The sequence below is a fragment of the Polyodon spathula genome, chromosome 4, assembly GCF_017654505.1.
Source record: "Polyodon spathula isolate WHYD16114869_AA chromosome 4, ASM1765450v1, whole genome shotgun sequence".
NCBI classification, from domain to species: domain Eukaryota; kingdom Metazoa; phylum Chordata; class Actinopteri; order Acipenseriformes; family Polyodontidae; genus Polyodon; species Polyodon spathula.
The window spans coordinates 55327960-55349180 of record NC_054537.1 but is presented as its reverse complement, the minus strand read 5'-3'; the positions used below and the strand labels follow the sequence as shown (position 1 = coordinate 55349180).

Sequence of the window (21221 nt, the reverse complement as noted above, 5' to 3'; positions counted from 1 at the left end):
ACAGGTGTGCTGCAGTCAACATGGGAAAACAAATTAGTCTACAGTAAACTTCAAATAGACAACAAACAGACAATGAATCCACAAAACCAACTGACATATCATCTTCTTCAGCAATGGAAATGACAATGTATGAAAAATAAATGTGGGACCAGTCCAGCTGCAACTACCATTGCTTCAAAAAGGTAAGGAAACTCCAGCTGGATGAACCATCGACAGCCAAACCCCCCCCCCCCCCCCCCCCCCACCCCCAGAGTTTTGGCAAAACGTTTTACACAAACGTAAAACCATTGAGAACGAGCCGTCTGTGTAACTAGAAGATCAGAGTGGCTTTAGTGATTGAAAGCATATGCACCAGACCTGCTCCAGTCGAGCAAAGTGCATCCAATTGCACTCTTTAAATATGACAACCATGAACAGTGTCAGTTATTACGCAGTGGAAAGATTTTGAACCAGTTGAACAAGGATGCAGCTAACATCTGCTTAGTAGATTAAAATCAGGAGCACATTAAAGTCATGCTTGTTCTGAGCAAAATTGAACTTTCTTGAGCTTTTCAAACTATCAGAAAATATGATGGAGGCATTCAAAGTCGACTTAAAAAGCTTCTTAAAAATACTACAATGCTGAGCCCAGATATACAGAATGGCCTTGTAGAAGCTGCACCCTCGTTATTTCTGCGTTATTTCTTGGAAGTTCTTATACTGGATCCCGAATTGTGCGTTGGCTTCAGTTTTGATGGAGCATCTGTTATGTCTGGAAATACAGGAGGTGTACGTGTAATTTGGAAACGTCAATTTCGGCAAGAGATTTATGTAGATTGTAACTCTCCACCTTAATCTGTTTCAGTGCTTATTCAACAAATGACGCACAAATCAACTATGGGAAAAAATTATCCAACATGAATAGAAGTTTTAGATGATTGCCACATGGATATCTTTCCTCTTACGTAAACACCTTTAAGAGTTGAACAGGATTAAAATAGCTGCACAAGCGTCAATGCTAATGCCTGAATATGCTCCTGTCATTGGAAAAGGACCTGTGCAATTATCTGGATTATGACTGCAATTGCCGTATTTAACAGTACGTCCAGACGCTTTCTCCTCCAGAAAGGTGGTGTGGAGACAAGAGGACACTACCTACGCAATGCGCGTATTTTACTGACTTTCATTCAATTTACTAATTGGTTAAAATTGAAAAAGACTTCGTTCTTGCTGGCTTGGTGACGCTGCTTGCTTGGCTTTTTAAAGTTCATTTACTGCAGATTTATGCAGAATCTATTTTTTGTCCAATTAAAACGTGGTGATATTTAATATATTTAGGGGTTTAATTGTTTAAAATTCTACCTGATTTTCTGCGACATCAGATCTTTAGTCATTGCCTGGCCAGCAGAAATTGGGGCCTACCCTAATTTCCATTCCTTGCTACACCACTGACATGGTCAGAATCTAATTCTATTTGTAAGTATTATTTATGTAACTGAAAACAACCATGACATACATGTATATTTTACTGCAAAAATATTTGTTTCCCCAGAACCTAACTGCAGAGAACTGTAAAACCTCTAGCAGCCAATCCCAGTTTAACTTAGTGGCTTTCACACACCAGAGTCCTAAAAATATTTTAAAAAAAGGTAGATAGGTATCTTCCTTTGGCTGCAAAGACTTACACAAACCAAGCAGGTCAGAAATAAACACTGCTGTAATATTTCTGAGAGTGATGAAGTTTTTATTTTTTTTCTCAAAACACCTGTATTCTCTTTAACGCTAACTTATAAAAGCCCTTCAACCCTTGATGCATAGAAACAAATATGCATAAGAAGAAATGCATTTATCAATGAATTAACACATGAGCTTGGAACTTGGCCTAAAATATCAAGGGCATATACTTTGCTACCACTAACAATACTTAGACTTCGTGTGGTTAATGATTTTTTTTTAAATTTTTTTTTTTTGTAGATGTACAATGAAGTGTAAATGCATACTCCAAAGCAGGCTTGGTCCAGATGATTGGCAAATCCTTTTTGGTTGAATAATATAACCATGTGAATTACAGTAAAGACTCCATCAGCCGTGTCAATCCTTCTACAGCTGTTCCGATATTGCACTATCCACCCATGCAAGAGCAAGTCGGTATACTTGCCAGTTGTGAGAGTCTCACTGGACCTTTAAACCTGACCTCTAGGGCTCTGAGTAAGTACATCCTGAGAATTGGGCAGCTGTCCACCCCCACCCCACCTCACATCACTGGAGCTGGGAAACCCGGAGTGGTGTTGTGCTGTTAAAGTCCAGAAAGAAGGGACCCTCCTGACTGGGAAGAAAGGTGGTGGGAATGATATTGTAAACACCAGCGGGTACAACATCAACCTCCATGTAGCAAAATCCACACCTGAAATTAAGAGGAAGGCAATTAGGGGTCAACCAGGTAAAGTACCAGGATGCTAATGACAATACTTAACAAATAATTTACCAGGTTAAAAAAGGTATGTAAAAGCAAATAAAACCCAAACTTCCACCACCGGAAATGTTGTGGTTCCTTCATATACAGTCAAACCTCTCTACATAAGGCAGTCATGGTCCTTCTATACAGATTGTCTTAAATTCAGGTGTGAATATATAAGCACTGAGGCCACACTCAATTGACAGTGCTGTGGCAAGTATTTCCTATTTTTATTGTCTAACCAATGTAATACATTTCTTGTACGGTATGTACGAGTTTAAGAAAAAGTTATGGCCAGTTTACTCCCATCTCCAAAGCCTACTAATCCAGTCTTTTGTATTATGTTGGGAGTTTTATTCAAGAAGTGCTTGGTTATTTATTTACCAGAAGAGCTAGGTTTGGTTAAAGGTTAAAAGGAGAACTTCATGACCTTTCCTGTTAATGGGTGTTAAAAGACAAACCTATACATTTAAAAGAATAGATAGAAGAGTTACCAAATCTGACAGCCAGTCAGAGATTAAATGTATGTACCTGTAATCTCCACTGCTTTTCTTTTGAAAGCCTGAGGGTCCAGGTTCCCCCACTGTGGAGACAGTAATGACTTCAAACCCAACGCTGTACTGCCTGCGAAGGGGAATTCAAACCATACTAATAGTAGATCTTATATATGGGTTAGAGTTTTCTTTTTAAACGGTTCTTAACAAAACATTTCTTAAAATATAACTTTTTGTGAATAGGTACCTCAATCTGGGAACTTTGGACAAATGTTTTGACTCTAATTTCTTATGAGGGACCACTTCCAGTTTCTAGTGGGGAAAAAAAGTGGAACTGTGCAGCAGGGATTCAAATGATATGCACTAATCATTGCTGACATGGACATAGTGGGTGAACTTTTTTCAATTGCTGGCAGCTCAGCTACTTTCCTAATGCGAGTGGCAGGGCTAAGTTTTATAAAAACATTTTTCTAATTCCCTTCATCATCTTTCACAATGATTATGCTGAGAATTCTCCTACTCAAAAAAACACAGGAAAAGTACAGGAATAAGCAATATTAGAGGAGAACAACAGCACCACCTAAAGGCATTAAGCAGGGGATATGCTTTCAATACAAGCTCTTGTTCATGAGGCATGTTTACAACAGAAAAAATAGGATGACTCACTGCCATACCTTCCCATTTTCTTTTTACCCCTGTCTTTTCAGGTCGGCTGTAATGTGGTATAACAACCTTGGATATAGTGTGTGTTCCTTAACACAGTTTTTGTTAGGGGACGCTGTTTTATCAAGCCACAATGAAAATGACTCCCCTTTTCTTGGCAAACCTCTTTTTATCACACACAAAAATAAAGTGCGTGACAACAGTTTGCATTCCAGAAAAAGAACATATGACATTAGATAAAAGTAGCTGTAGATGCAGCCATAGTGTCAGTAAAATCCAGCTGGGATATACAAGGGTGCCATTGACAAGTATAAAACACTCAGTGGTGGTATATGTAGTAAAAATAGGGATGTCTTACTGTAGCTATAGTTTTGTCCATCTGTTTGTATTAATCAGAAAAAAAATATTATGGTGGTAAAAATAAAAACAAAATGCACACTTTCACCCCAAGACAGTAATTGGCTGTGGGTACGGACAGGGTACTGGGGTTTCAATCCATGTGCTGGAAGTACCAAACCAAATGGCAGCAGATCCAGAACGTATCCTTAATCAACCCATTCCAAATGAAAAAAGAACAATATACGGCAAGTTATTAAAAGATAACAGGATCAATGCTTCTTTTTACAGGTGACCTTTTTGATGCTGGTAAATTGGACATGCAGTATTGGAAAACGTGACTATGTCTGGAACAAAACAAGGTTTCCCCTTCTAACATGACCTGCTAGTACCTTTGGTCTATCATCTGTATATATATATAAAAAGACTCACTATATATAGGCTCACATGAAAGCCTGGGGGCACGAGTGCTAGTGAGACGAGAGACTGTCTATTTGAGGGCTGGTACTTCACACACTCACCGTGACCCTCGCAGTTCAATCAGCAGTGGCCCTGGCTTCTCCAACTGGAACTGATAGATCGGGTTGTGCTTGTAGGTCTCTTTGTAGTTCCCGCAGCCACCAGCACTCTGACCTTTCCACTGACCATTGGTCTGTAAACAAAGCAAAAGTGTTTGTTTGAGTGATCATTTTAAAATATGACACTTCAAAAAAAACCTTGAAAAATCAAAAAGCCTGCATAATGTTTCTGTGCTTTATTTTGTTATTGAGACAACCCCTTAAAGTACATACAGACCTGAATTCCTGTAAATCTTGCATAATATGTATTGCCATCGCTTCACAGACCTCACATTTTCTCATACACACACATTATTGTCTGTGTTGCAACACTTACCCTTTTGTACTGAGTGTAGGGAGTAGGGATCTTTGTTAAACTATATTTACATCCAGAATACACCTGTTAGAAGACAGTAATCAGTTTAAATGTAAATTTACTATTAACATATACATCAAATATTTTTGCATTATTTGACTAATGCTACAGTTTTGCATTGCTTTCTAAGGACATTATTTAATAATACAAATATAGTGCTGTTTTTTATATATGTTCTTAGATTTTTGTTCTACATTATTTGGCAATTTTACTAATTGTGTCTGTTTTTACCTTTTAAGAAGGCTTCCCCATGTAAAATGATCGTTTCTGCATGTTTCTATCAAATGAAAGTATGAGATTGTGACAAAGGCTACGCTACACACCCTGGTTTTTCTGTATTCAGCTGAAAGGTGAAAGTCTGCTCGAGAGAGAGAAAGAAGGAATCCGCTGAAAGAAACCACAAAACAACGAACCAGCAAGCATTTCTTACCCTGTTACTGTGCAAACAAAGAGTCACTGTGTGTGTAACCAGGACTTGTTATTGCTTGTGGATTAGGGTTAGTTTACGGGATCAGGGAACGATCCCCAACCAGTATAGCAAGGGTGTGTAGCACAGCGTACTGTGATAGTGGGACCCTCCTGTTAGTGGAGGTAGTGCTCTGTCCGCCTGTAGGCAAACTTTATTTTTCTAGCTGTGTTTTCACTGTGCTTTATTTTTGCACTGATTTGTTGCCGTTTCCCCTGTAACTTGTTTACACTCCTGTTTGTGTAAATGTGCCTGTGACCTTACCCTTCTTTTTCTCACCCCGCTCTAGGTGCTACCATCGCTAGTGGCAGCACCTAGTAACTACCACTGAAAGAACCGTGCAATCAATAAAACCAACATAAATAACATGGAGCAACCCACACTCCTCTTTCACAGAGACATAAAATCCAAAAAATGTAGATGATATAAACGCAACATGTAAAGGTGCTGGTCCCATGTTTCATGAGCTGAAATAAAAGATCCCAGAAATTTTCCATACGCACAAAAAGCTTATTTCTCTCAAATTTTGTGCAAAAATTTGTTTACATCCCTGTTAGTGAGCATTTCTCCTTTGCCAAGATAATCCATCCACCTGACAGGTGTGGCATATCAAGAGGACGATTAAACAGTATGATCATTACACAGGTGCACCTTGTGCTGGGGACAATAAAAGGCAACTCTAAAACGTGCAGTTTTGTCACACAACACACTGCCACAGATGTCTCAAGTTTTGAAGGAGTGTGCAATTGGCATGCTGACTGCAGGAATGTCCACCAGAGCTGTTGCCAGAGAATTGAATGTTCATTTCTCTACCATAAGCCGCTTCCAACGTCGTTTTAGAGATTTTAGCAGTACGTCCAACCGGCCTCACAACCACAGACCACGTGTAACCACGCCAGCCTAGGACCTCCACATCCGGCTTCTTCACCTGCGGGATTGTCTGAGACCAGCCACCTGGACAGCTGATGAAACTGTGGGTTTGCACAAAAGAAGAATTTCTGCACAAACTATCAGAAACCGTCTCAGGGAAGCTCCTCTTCACCAGAATCTTGACCTGACTGCAGTTTGGCGTCGTAACCGACTTCAGTGGGCAAATGCTCACCTTCAATGGCCACTGGCATGCTGGAGAAGAGTGCTCTTCAATGAAATGAATCTCGGTTTTAACTGTACCGGGCAGATGGCAGACAGTGTGTATGGCGTCGTATGGGCGAGCGGTTTGCTGATGTCAACGTTGTGAACAGAGGGCAGGCATAAGCTACGGTACAATGAACACATTTGCATTTTATCCATGGCAATTTGAATGCACAGAGATACTGTGACAAGATCCTGAGGCCCATTGTCGTGCCATTCATCCGCCGCCATCACCTCATGTTTCAGCATGATAATGCACGGCCCCATGTCGCAAGAATCTGTACACAATTCCTGGAAGCTGAAAATATCCCAGTTCTTCCATGGCCTGCATACTCACCAGACAGGTCACCCACTGAGCATGTTGGGAATGTGCTGGATCAACGTGTACAACAGTGTGTTCCAGTTCCTGCCAATATCCAGCAACTTCGCAAAGCCATTCAAGAGGAGTGGGACAACAGCCTGATCAACTCTAGGCGAAGGAGATGTGTCGCACTGCATGAGGCAAATGATGGTCACACCAGATACTGACTGGTTCTCTGATCCACACCCCTATCAAGGTATCTGTAACCAACAGATGCATATCTGTATTCCGGCTCATGTGAAATCCATAGATTAGGGCCTAATGAATTTATTTCAATTGACTGATTTCCTTATATGAACTGTAACTCAGTAAAATCTTTGAAATTGTTGCATGTTGCGTTTATATTTTTGTTCAGTGTAGTTCTTGAACTGTTTCTTTACTGTATGTCATAGAGCAGCTCTGTATTTATTCACTAAATGCTCCGCCTAAGCATGCTAGTGTTACATATGCTGTAGCCATTATTCTGTTTACTCACCCTCAATGTATAGTGAATAGTATTCTGCTTCTCATACTGAGATACCACCAGTGAAAAGGTATGGGTCCCTGCGGTCGTCAGCTTCATTTTAGTAAGGTAGTGGGGGCTGTTTATTCGAATGCCATCAATATAAGGTGGAGGGTCACCTGAAAAAAACAAAACATTGCTATTTAAGCCTTTTTTTAAATCCCAGGAATAAACGTCAGATGTACAGCGGCTCAGTCAGAAAATTATGATTAGTATTCCCTTGGAGATTAGGAAGAGCTTCTCACAGGATATTAATCAACTAAATGAGAAATTAAGAGAGCTGTAGAATCAGACACTATGCAGTTTTACTGGTGCAAATACTGTAGAATTATCTCCCCTCTTAACCTGTACTGTGGCACTGGCGCCAGCAGTAATTACCTGATTTAAAAGGCTTGGGTTCAGCTTTACTTATACTGAATCTACCAACAGCATTTAAACCAGGGAAATCTGGTGACATTTAACACCTCTGGGTTTAACAGCTCATTTATTTTCAGAAAAATACTTCAGATTAGTTACAACTGAATTCACAATGAGTCAGGTAGATGTATGCAATGTGGCACGTAGGCAGCGTATCTGGGAGAGTAGGTGACAGAGATGTAGGAGTACTGCAAGTTTAAAGCAGTGACACATTTGTTTTTTTAAGGGTGACAAAGACTCCACACACAAAGTGAACTTCTGGTCTCCATGTTGCTTGGTCAGGAGAACAATCTCTTACCCAGAGATCATTGTAATATAATCTTTTTGTTGCCAAAGTAAGTGTCCTTCCTCCATAAAACCCCATGTCATTTCAGTATCATTGTCTACATTAAAAAATACAAAATAAAGGAAAAAGGGGGGAGGGTGGGATCATATCGGTTTATCATCATATCGAGAAACAGTATCACAAGCAAACAGTCTTCTAACCTTGTATGATGAACTCCACACACAAAATGAAGTCTACTATAGGGTGTAGACAAAAGAGTGGTAGGTCACAAGTGAAAAAAGCCACAAATAACAGGGGGAGCAAAGGTAGACGGACAGCTAGACACATTTAAGTTATAAATGTTTAATAAAGGTCTCAAAAATGGCCCTGGTAGCAGCATTGTCCCAGACCACTTCAAAACAAAAAATGAAAAACAAAAAATCCAAAAATAAACTTTTAACATCTGCAAGGAAGGAAGGAAGGAAGTCTTTATTTAAACACTGAACACTTCACTGTGATCATGATGATACTGAAGTGACATGGGGTTTTATGGAGGAGTGAGCAGTATTTTGTATATATAATTGTCACTTCCTGCTATGCGTCTCGGGGCTCAGTGAGGACGCACTGACAGCCAGCTGATTCCCTGAAATTCCCTGAGCCGCTCCCATCCACAAAGGGAGGTGGCACTGAACACACGGCCCGAGCTTGGTCCCCTTTCATTTATTAGCTGTGTTTTTAATGTGTTTTGTTTTGGGATACTTTTAGATTGTATCAACACTGAGCCTAAATTTATAAAGGGAAAAAAAACGACCATAAAAAGCAATGCAATATGCATATTCAGTATGGCTGCAGTCAATCGCAAAATAACAACCTATTTTATAAGACTAATTAGGTAAAGCAGGCGATTCCGCAATCAACCAATTTAAATACTCCTCACCACAATTAGCTGTGGAGAATTACACACCTCTCACAATAAATAGCGGGTTTGGGTCAACCCTGCGTGTGTAAGCTACACATTCCAAAAGAAAATGAATGGCACAGAAAAAACCTCACCCTGGTACTAGCCATGATGATGAGGATGCTCAGAAGCAAAAACTGAAATTTATCAATATGGAATTGGAGATTTTGGTACAAGCAGTATTTGTAACACATGCAGATGTGTTACAAGCTTGAAATACATCGCCAGGACAAATGAATAAAATATGGAATCTGCGGTGGCTTCTTAATAAACAAATGTACCACTTCAGAGTTTGTAGTAGATTGCTTATACATTACAACGCATCATCCAGTTACTGTGCTTTGCATATTAGTTCAACTTCTAATTTCGTATTGAATAATTCAAGGCGTGTAGACTTTTCAAACTTCAGAAACAATACGTTTTATTTACTTACATCCATGGCAGATAAACAGGTGGATAATTCTTCCATTGTTGTACAGCAACAATACAATACAAACAGTCTTCAGTTTAACTACGACTTACATCTTTTTAAAGTCTTATGCAGTTAAAACTCTCCTATTTCTTATGTTTGCCTGTATTTCTTACTCTATGTATGATTTTAAAGCATACCTGTATGGTATATATGCTTGAAAAACTGTACTTGCTCTAGCTACAAACTAACTGCGTCATATGTCCCACTTTTTTTTTTTTTTTTTTTTTTTTTTTTCTCTTTCCAACTCGAATTTAACAATAAATTAACAATAAATGAACCAGTTTTATTTAACAATAAATGAACCAGTATTGTTAAATACCACAATGCCAAATTACAAAAAATAAATTCCGTAGGCATTACTAAAATAATGGTGGAAGATGAGCCCTCATTGTATATGAGACTTTTTCTTTCATTCACCTTGGAATACCGTTCCTTTAATAATAACTACACTTAAGAACTCTCATTAGAACCACTGTGGGGAGACCTTTTTAGGTGCTTCTAAGAACCTTTTTTACATGGATTCTATATTCTCTATTTGCAGATTTTCTGTTTTGTCATGTAAGCTATAAAAACATGTATTGAAAATTGAAAGTTTGCAAAACAATACGGTACCGGTACCGGCTGACTGTGACAAATTAATGCCTGCTTTTCAGAGTTCTTAAAATAATCACGCAAATACGAGGCCCGCAATTACCGGCAGCTGTAATAAAATTAGACAGAATATTTAATAGACCTCATTTGCAAAATCCCCTCATAATTTTAGCGGTTTTGTTCAGAAATGCCCCAGAATTACATATGCATATACAGAATGTTTTCTCCTGCACTTGGGATACCATTGTTGGTACCCTAGTGGAGGCCATGTACCACAGCACGTGATTATCAACAAATCTGCATGCCTGTGCGACGTGGCAACATCAAACAACTGTCTCTATGTCCTTGCCCAGTGAATTCCCACAACCCTAGAAAGAACCCTTTCACAAGGAGGGACACTAAATTTTTCGCAAAAAAAGGATTATATCAATGATCCCTGGGAGTTGTGTATGGAGTTCATCATACAAGTTAAAAAACTTGCTTACAGAACTGCACGATAGAGGTAATAAACCGTTGTGACTGCTTACAGAACTGCACGACAGAGGTAAGAAAGCGTCTGCTTACAGAACATCACGACAAAGGTCAACTGTCTGGCACTACTACGGAAACTTCAACTGGCAGATAAATGGACCCTACATTACTCCCTACATTACTTCATTTCATATCCAATTATTTGTCTGTTAGCTGTTATATTGCTTTGCAGCAGCAGTGGTTAAAGTTTACTAAATGATTGTCTGTAATCTTTTACTTTGAATTATGGTATAAGTGTACGGTGCCAATACTTTTGACTGTTTACTATGTAGAATACTATTACCTTAAGTAGTATACTCACTTGGGTAGTAGACCTTCTTTCCATCTGTCTTGTACACAACCAAGGTGATGAACTCTCGGTTAGAAGCAAAGTCATCCTGAAATGTAAGCAAACTATTTTGGTACATATCTGGTATCCTAAAGGGAGTTGTGAAAAAAACTTAACTATGATGAACACCATGTGATTCCCAGATGGGCATTCTGTAGCTGGAAAAAAATGTGTATATATATATATATATATATATATATATATATATATATATATATAATATATACTCGATTAAAATGTGATTGATAAGGCTGTAATAAAAGAAGAAAACACCACATGAACTGTTTATTGCATGAATGTGATGATTTTCCTAAAATGCTAACTAAATTGGGCTGGAAGCTTGCTCTTTCTGATCCCTGGTGATCTCACACCTTATCTGTGATGTGTCTGGTGAGCAGAACCCAGACTGCAGCTCCCCCTTGTGGGCACTGCACCTCCAGCTTGAACTGTGGGTTGTTAGCCAGGCTGTAGGCATCTTTCACTGGACCCTGCTTTGCTTCCCAAGTGCTAAGAAAAAACAAAAACAATAAATACAGGTGTGGTTATTTTATTATTTTTTTTACCTGTAGTAACTGTCTGTCAGTATATGAGACAAGCTGTACATTTTTATAGCGGGGGAGCTGAAAATTATTGAACAAAACTGGAACCCATGTAAATGATGGAAGCCATGCATTTGGTTGCCATTATGTTAAATTGTGTTAACAAAATGAAGCAGCACCAACACCCGTTACCTATTTAAGTAAAAAATGCTTTAACCACAGTCCTTGCTACAGTGTTTACCATAAAACGTTATGTTATTATCATTACCCTGCTTCCCTGAAATGTAACCATTATCGAATGGGATACAATGCCCAAGTCATTGCAAGTGAAGGACTTGCAGCACCGGCAGCTTTGCTAAGAGGAAGATAAACTGCCTTCAGCTTTTGGCCAAAAGACAGAAGATTGAGGGTCCATGGCATATGGTCCACAGTACAGTGAGGGAGGGCCCTCATGCAGTGTATATGCTGCAAGGTTACACCGAGTAACCTTAGCATTTAACACCAGAAGTTCAATTAAGGTGTGTGGATAAATACCCCAGGACTTCAAGTGGAACAGAATAAAAAGTGTGTTAAAGTGAGTGGCTGCCCTTAACACTCTGGTCCCAAAACCAGTGTTCTGTTGATCTACAAATCGGTAGAATCTGGTAAAAGTAGGAGGCGTGGCCCACACTACTGCATTGCAAATGTCTGAGACAGATGCACCCTGGAACCCAAGAGGTTGCAAGGCCTGCTTTGAAGTGACCACATACCTTCTCTGGTGGGGGTAGGTTAGCTAGATCATATACAATCTTGACCGTGTCTACAATGCACCTCGACAGCCGCAGTTAATAAAGGGCTTCTCTGTGAAACTCATACCTGAAGCAAACAAACAATTGCTTGGATTTCTGCCAATCCTGGCTGCAGTCAACATAACATAATACACAAGTGCCCTAACTGGGCAGAGCATAAGGCCTCCAATTCTACTGACTGGTTAATATGGAAAGCAGAAATGCTTTTAGGGAGAAAAACAGGATTAGTGCGGAGAGTAACCTTAGCTCTGGCCTTTATAAAAAGCAGACAGGCTTTCACAGTTGAAAATACAATTGATAACAACAAGCAGGAAAGCAGTTTTTAACCCCTTAAAGACCACAATGAAGTGTCATTCGGGGCCTGTGATCGTGTAAACACGATAATAAACACCCTTCATTTCTTTGACTTAATTTGAGTACCGGTTCTGGTACTGAACTGGTTTACTGGTACGGATTCTGGTATTAACATGATGATTGGGACCAATTGGGACCTACTCTGGTACCAAGTGGAGTCACTGGTATCAAACGGGTCACTGGTACTGGCCTCGGTGCCGAGCAAGATGCTTGGTACCGACTGGTACCAAACCAGGTCACTGGTACTGACTCTGGTACCATGAGTAGTGGCGTGCAAGTGAAGACCTCAAAGAGCCATTAGTAACTGTAAGCACGCACCGTTAAACAGAGAGCAGCTGCAGATTGCCTGCTAACATGAAAAATCTAGCAGCCTTCCAAGGCAGTGACGCTAAAGGAGACACAGCAACAGCAAAACACACTTGGAATAAAATTCTGGTTGAAGAGACTACTGCCAAATCAACAGCACAGTTTAGCTAAAAAGCCCTTAACACTGGCAGTGTCTGTGGTGTGAACAAGCTGACTGGAAAAACCTGACAGCTAATGCAGGACACCATCTGTGTACAGAGGCAAGCCTAGTCCTAGCTGGACTTATGAAAGAAAAACTGACATACAGTATTCCTTCGAATTTAAGACGCAGCCCAAATTTCCCACCATCAACAAAAAAAAAATCTAATAAAAAGATGCATTTACAAATATGTACTTATATAAAAAAAAAAAAAAAAAAAAAAACGACGTATGGAGGCAGATTGCAGCCATCTGCTGTCACACAGAGAATTACAGTTATGCGCTGCTTCTCATTTCCAGCTGTGATTACTTGCACATGTTACTCTCCCTTTTTGTGAACTGTGATATAGGGGTCTGATTAGAACTGAGCCTAATAACTAAATGCTGAAGCTTCTCTTCGAATTCCTCGCGAAGTTAATGACGCTTTGTGACAGAAAGGACCCTGTCGCTGGTTCAACTGTGCTGCTGCTGTTGTAAACAGGAAGGCTTGCCAGGAGCTGAGCTGATCGGGGGGGTGGGGGTGGGGTCCTGATTGGCTGGGGGGCATGCACTGGGAGCCTATGTCAGTATAAGAAAGCAGCAGCACCAGTTCTTGGCTACTGTAATATCACGGCTACACAGACAGGGACTGAGCGAAAGCTTGCTTTGTTTACTCAAGGAGGAGAGAGCCACATTGCTGTTTATATACTCGAGCAGTCACATCTTTTGTTTGGCGATTTTAATAGATGCATCACTATACTGTACTCTAATTTAAGACGCAGGCCATTTATGAGAAAAAAAACTTGCGCGACACACACACAGTCGACCTAGGTTAACTCTACTGGTGGATAACTCGACACCTTCGCTAATTAGATTTTATATGGATTTTCTCCATATAAAATAAATTCATTCTCCCTCTTCATTTATTTATTCTACATCATGCTTTATTTGAAACTCAACGCTTATTACCAGTACCGAAAGGATAAAAACTATTAAATTAGACCAGTGGATAACGCAACACTCATTTCACGTGACTGAACTCTACTTGACACTCTTCTTGTTTCATGTAACTGACCTCTGACTGAAAACAGATCGTTCATTCATTCATTCGCAACTACCAAGTGCAGCTGGTTAAAGTATCAGTTCATAATGAGTGAGAAGCAAAAAATGTGTTCTTGTTCAATTGGCTTTAAAGCTCAAGTTATTCAGGATATTATAGAAAATTATAGATTACAGTTAGTGCTGCTTCTGGCAAATTCCGGGTGCCAAGAACCACAGTGATTTTGTGGCTTAAATCAGAAGGAAAACATTATTGGGGCAGTCTCAGAAGTGAGATTCAGTGTCAGCCAAAAAAAATGAGGTCTTTGTCACAATATGAAGTTGAAGAAATGGATATAAAATACTTGAGCTAAGAATGTGCCAATTAGTGGGCCAGTTTTATTAGCAACAGCAGATCAGTTTGCTTGTGATGTGGGGATTGAAGATGGAAAGTGCTGTGAAGCATGGACAGACTACTTTAAATCACGGCACTACATCTCAAAAAAAATGGATGTGTGGTGAAGCCAATGCTGCTCCATTAGATGCAATAAAGCAGTGGAAACAAAAACATTGGCTACTCTTTTGCAGGAATATTCTCCTTGTGACATTTTTAATGCCGATGAGACTGCCATTCTGTTGAAACTGCTTCCCCAAAAATGCTGGCTTTCAAAAGGAGAAAAATGCCAAAAACGGGAAACAAAGCAAGGACCAACTTACTGATTGGTAAGTCTCTTAATCCACTATGCTTCAAAAGGGGTGAAACACTTCCTGTTAAGTACACTGCAAACATAAAGGCTTGGATGGGGAGTTCACGTTTTGAAGAATTTGTTCGACACTTTGATTGTGACATGACTTATAAAAAACTAAAAGCAGTCCTAGTCCTGGACAACTGTCCAGCCCTCCTTGCAGTAAGTGCAGGACTGCAATCATTTACTGTCAAACACAAACAGCAAACACACACCCATGGATGCTAGCATCATCAAGAATCGTCAGCTGATTCTGAGCGGATTGTGAATGCACTTGATAATAGCGTTACATTCAATCTTATAATGCGAGCTTGGAGTCTGGTGTCAGCCCATACGATTGCAAACTGTTTTAAGCACTGTGGCTTTGTTGCTGGCATAGATGGTCCTGAAGCTAACGTCACAATCTATAATGAAAGTGTAGAAGCTGCATTCAGCAATGCCATTGACTGGCTTTGTGAAGAACATTTTTTGTAGCAAAAGTTTTGCTTTTGTGGGTGGGGAAAAAAGTTAAAAGAAACAGATGTCTACAGTTACTTCAGCATTTTTTTTTTTTTATGCAAAACTCCAGAAAATGCTAACGGGGTGGTGTCTGGCCTTGTCTTTACCTGCTTTTCTACAAGTTTTCATAATAACTGATAGGAATACAGTGGCTCTCAAAAGCATTCAACCCCCCCTTGGACTTTTCCACATTTTAATATGTTACAACGTGGAATCAAAATGGATTTTATTAGGAGTTTTTGCCACTGATCAACACAAAAAAAGTCCATAATGTCAAAGCAAAAAATAAAATCTACAAACTGTTCTACATTAATTAAAAATATAAAACAGAAAATAATTGATTGAATTGGTATTCACCCCCTTTGCTATGACACACCTAAATAAGCTCTGGTGCAACCAATTAAGGTGTTTCACATGACTTCAGGTTAAATACACCTGTCTCCGGGAGGTCCCACAGTTGGTTAGTACATTTCCTAACAAAAAACTACATCATGAAGACGAAGGAACATTCAAAGCAAATCCGGAATAAGGTTCTTAAAAAAGCACCAATCAAGGGTAGGATATAAGAACAATTCCAAGTCGTTGAATATCCCCCAGAGCACAGTATTCAAAGTCTAATATTATGAAATGGAGAGAATATGGCACAACTGTGAATCTGTCTAGAACAGGCGGTCCTCAAAAACTGAGTATCTAGGCGAGAAGGCCACTAGTCAGGGAGGCCACCAAGAGGCCTATGGTAATTCTAAAGGAGTTACAGTCTTCGACGGCTGAGCTGGGAGACACTGCATACGGCAACAATAGCCCGGGTGCTTCACAAAACTGGCCTTTATGGGAGAGTGGCAAAAAGAAAGCCATTGTTGAAAAAAACTCACATCAAATCTCAGCTAGTTTGCCAGAAGGCATGTGGAAGTCTGAGACCAAGTGGAAGAAGATTCTATGGTCTGAGGAGACCAAAATAGAGCTTTTTGGCTTCAAGCGCTATGTTTTGCACAAGCCTAACACCGCACATCATCCTGAGAACACCATCCCTACAGTGAAGCAAGGTGGAGGCAGCATCATGCTATGGGGATGCTTCTCTCCGTCAGGGCCTGGAAAGCTTGTGAAGATAGAAGGCAAAATGGATGTAGCAAAGTACAGAGAAATCCTGGAGGAAAACCTGCTGAAGTCTGCAAGAGACCTGGGACTTGGGAAAAGATTAATCTTCCAGCAGGACAATGACCCCAAACATACAACTAAGCCACACTGGAGTGGCTTAAAAACAAAAAGGTCAATGTCCTGGAGTGGCCCAGTCAAAGCCCAGACCACAATCCAATTGAAAATATGTGGAAAGAGTTGAAAATTCCTGTTCACCAAAGGTCCCCATCCAACTTGATGGAGCTTCAGCAGAGAAGAAGAATGGGTAAAAATTGCAGTGTCCAGACGTGCAAAGATGGTAGAGATTTAAAAAGGTGCCTCTACCAAACATTGACTCAAGGGGGTGAATACTTATGCAATCAATTATTTTGTTTTGTATTTGTAATTAATTTAGAACAATTTGTAAATTTTACTTTCAATTTGACATTATGGACTTTTTTGTGTTCTTCAATGGCAAAATCTCCTATTTAAATCCATTCTGATTCCATGCTGTAACACAATAAAATGTTGAAAAGTCCAAGGGGGGTGAATGCTTTTGAGAGCCACTGTACGTTCTTGTTGGTTTTAAAATCACTGTCAGCAGACATGTTAACACTTATAAAACTGAATAGTAAATGCAGTTGAACTTCTTGCATAAAATTCCCTTAATGTTGTTGAGATTTTTTTGACTTATTTCCTATAAATTAATGTCCATATTTTTTTCTTTAAACCAGTCTTTATGTACATTAACAGCCTATGCTGTAATTTTTTTTCAATCTTTGTTTCCTTCTATTTCATTTAACTGTTGCTCATCTACTGTTATGTGTCTACTGTTGACAGTTGCTGGTGCACTTTATTTATTTATTTTCAGGTGGACCACTGTCTTCACTCATAAAGATGGTGTTGTACCATTTATCTGGAGTTTCATCCCCAAATATGTTAAAGGAAAAATGTGGAATGTCATTCATTTTTTGAAGTGGTTTTGTAACTAATAACAACTAAAATGGCAATTTGTCATGGAATTTAGAATGTAGTGAATTATTCAGTGTGAAGCGGCTCATTAGTATGCAAACCATGGTATACGCTATATATATATATATATATATATATATATATATATATATATATATATATATATATATATATATATATATATATATTAGTCATGTGATGCTGTTTAACCAATCAGAGATTGTTATTTATATATATATATATATATATATATATATATATATATATATATATATATATATATATATATATATATATATATATATATATATATATATTGTAACGATAACGATAATAATCAAATTATTTATCGATTGAAACCCCACGATAACAAATTGATAATGTTAATGAAATCAAATATTCCATGAAATTAAAAAACGTGTCTGTATATATTAACTTACTGTCAAGAATGTAATCTGTGTTGTTGCTTCTAAAAGTTAATGAGAATATGCATCTGTGAACAAATACAGGATGATGATGCAGAGATCAAGAGTAACCTGCTTTGTTAATCTATTTTATACATATTATTTTGTTTTAAAATCAATCCCAACTGTAGCTGCAATAATAATAATATTTATCATGTAGGCATAATTGCCTAAAATTAATAACTTTTTTGATATAAGAGTATATCTGAACTAATCTGTTGGCTTCTATTTGAGCACACAGTATCTAGTGCAGCATGTGAACTACTGACTGGAGCAGCTGCTGAATCACCCTACATGAAAGAGAGGGGGGAGTGAGCTGAGGGCCGGTGGACTTTAACTGAACCCGATACAAAGGGGTTTCTAAAGGATCATGACTACCTCGGAGCATCTCAGCAGAATTTATGGAGGAAATGAAAAGCTGGCGACAACAGAAGGGAAGTCATAAAAAAGATCATGGGGCCATCCTACTGTTTCATAAATCTAAATTTTTTAATTTAAATTTTTTTTTTTTTTTTTCCCCTTTTCGCTTTGAAGCAATGCACTATCCGCAACCACTGGTAGCTGAACATTTTAATTGTTTTTTTTTTTTTTTACTGAGCTCCGTTCAGACGATTTCTGTACCTTCAGCCACTTCTGGTTTAGAAAACTCCTCTAGGGAGATGCAGGCAGAAGTGACGTGCGAAGGGGAACACAGCTGCCTAGAAACACTATCATCTGGAAAATGCCAAAAAGGTGTATTGCTGCCATATGTGGAAACACCATGTGGCGGAGTGTCCTGCCCCTTTGTTTATTATTGTTTTATATTATGATTTATATGTGTAAATGTGATGACGAAAAGCTTGTGAAGAACCTCGTGAAGATGTGTGACTGATCAGCTACTGATTCTTAAAACTAGCTGACAATCACGTATCCTTATTTAATCTCGTGCAGAATATAAAAGCCTGCAGCTGTCTGCGCTCAGGGGAGTGTCAGAGGAGAGATGTAAGTCTGTGGAAAAGTATTAAAAGTGTAAACAATTGCTATACGTGCGGGCGAAAAACCAGCACGATACTAGTTTATTTGTTTGGCCAACGCGCCTTTTTGTTTGTGTTTGTTTAAATCTTTTATTTTCAATTATTATTTAATAAAACAGTGAGCGCCCCTACATATATACACTTATCATATATAATCATCAACACAGAAAAATTTACTTTAAATTTAGTAAACACACTTGTCAATAAAACTGCTTCTGGTAAACGAGACAATCTTATGCACATTCATGCTGAAACGTAGCTGAAGTTTACTTCAGTGTGTTTTTACTACTCAACAAGAGTTTGTTGGGGTCAATAGGGTCAACTGGGTCAAAGAGTTTGGCAATATCCATCCAGATGACAAAGACTAACTCGAGATAGACTAATAATAATACTATTCTTAGTTATTTATTATTAGTACACAGACGTATTTGTAATGTTTAAAGTAAAATGGTACATTCGTTTATATTACTGATTGAAGGCACTCTGGTGAGCTTGTAATTTCCTTCGAATTTGAATGTGTACTGATAAATACTTCCTTTAAAAACTAACTGTTATTCAACAGTACTGTTTGTGTATCATAAAAATCTGACAAATTGCAAAAAACTATTTTTTTTTTTAAATCTGTCGTAACATATATATAAATAATATATATATATTATAATGTATTTATTTTAAAAAAAATCACACTTTTTGCTTGTAAATGTTAGTTTTTTAGCTTTTAATATTGGCTGTTGTTACATGAATATTAAATGGAAGTTCGTCGCTGTGTGTCTGTTGAAAAAAAAAACTTCTGACTACTTGCGCAGAAGATCAGATGATCAGATTACTCAGCTTTACACCGTTATAGTACAGGTCATTACATCCTCCCCATTGGGTAAATGGAAATCCACAAGTTTTACAAACAAATCTCTCAGATTAATTGTTAAACTTATTATAAATTATTTTATTTAACAGATCTTACAAGAGTCTTGTAAAGACCACAAAAGCATAAATGACAGTGCAGCAAAGGATAGCGTAGAGGACACTGCTGAATCAGAATCATTTCCTCCTGCAGGGTGTAGTGTCGGTGTAGAAAGATGTCAGGAAAGCAGGCTTCCTGTTTACCAAAATGCTGATTTAAAACTTAAAATTAGACTGCTTTCCAGCAACTTTTAAGTAAAACGGAACATTGGAGTTTGTTTTGGGGTATGCAAAATAGTTATTTTTTATTAGTTGTACAAATCACTGGAAGAACACTAACAATATCAGTTGAGATCTCCTAGGATACTAAACCTGCCCTGGATGCCCATATCTACCAATCAGTGAGTACAGCCCAGAGTTGTTAGTGGCTGCTGTTAAGTGTCAATCAATAAATCCTGTCCAGTTTTCTTTTTGAAATTGAAACAAGTTTACAATTGCATCAAAAACCTGGACCAATACACATAACTTAATTGGATTTAAGTGCAGGGTAAAAGTACACACAATAGACAGTTTTCACAGTGAAGAATGAATTGGAAAAAACAGGGACCTCAGATGTCTTCCTGATATAAATGGAATTTAATAGTTATATCTTCAAACATATTTCTGCAATTTGTGTGCATTTTTGTGGATGTGGATGAATATATCAGGAATGCGGATCGCGGATCAGATAAAGTTAAAGTCTTGCAGATTTCGTGTACAGTCGTTATATATATATATATATATATATATATATATATATATATATATATATATATATATATATATATATATATATATATGTATGTATGTATGTATGTATGTATATATATATATATATATATATATATATATATATATATATATATATATATATATATATATATATAAAATATATATATAAAAAAATAAAGGCGGTAGCAAGAAATAATACTGACTCTTAAAGAACCGAGCAGCAAGGGAAAGCGTGAAACTTAAGCCACAGAAAAGGACGGACTCTCAGAGAAGGGGCAGGAAAGCGGCCAGCTTCACACAGCACACAAGGCCGTGGCTACAATACAATTATATGCTTAATATTAAAGTGAAATTATTTCAAAAACTTCTCTCTACTCACTCCTTTCTCAGGCTGAAAGAAAAATGACACTGATCCCTATGAGCTTGTCGTATCTACTAGGGGCAGAGACAACACCTGACACAGACTGGGCTCTTAAACTTTGGGAGCAGCTTAAATAGTAGTGCTCAGGTAATTAATAGATATAAAAGATATATCCCATTTGGTAACGGTTACATTTCATAATTTGAAACATTTTAATAACTGTTCTACTGTATACACTCAAGTCTAATGCACTCCAAATACTAACCGAAATGTATTTTAAAATATCCTGCTCGTGTTGT

General features: G+C 38.2%; 1 protein-coding gene across 2 annotated transcripts in view; it reads right to left on the bottom strand.

Annotated features, from left to right (window-relative positions):
• Nucleotides 1-322: 322 nt before the first annotated feature.
• Nucleotides 323-21221, bottom strand: part of LOC121314645 (calpain-7-like) — a 47090-nt gene continuing 26191 nt past the window's right edge. Inside the window, exons 15-21 of one of the 2 annotated variants that reach the window (XM_041248099.1) lie at nucleotides 11254-11389; nucleotides 10856-10931; nucleotides 7294-7439; nucleotides 4822-4884; nucleotides 4449-4579; nucleotides 2966-3058; nucleotides 323-2383 (exon numbers count right to left, since the gene is read on the bottom strand). In XM_041248099.1, coding sequence (XP_041104033.1) covers nucleotides 2239-2383; nucleotides 2966-3058; nucleotides 4449-4579; nucleotides 4822-4884; nucleotides 7294-7439; nucleotides 10856-10931; nucleotides 11254-11389 — 790 coding nt within the window. In that variant the 3' untranslated portion in view covers nucleotides 323-2238. The remainder of the gene's footprint in view (nucleotides 2384-2965; nucleotides 3059-4448; nucleotides 4580-4821; nucleotides 4885-7293; nucleotides 7440-10855; nucleotides 10932-11253; nucleotides 11390-21221) is intronic. The other variant, XM_041248100.1, reaches the window with a different exon arrangement.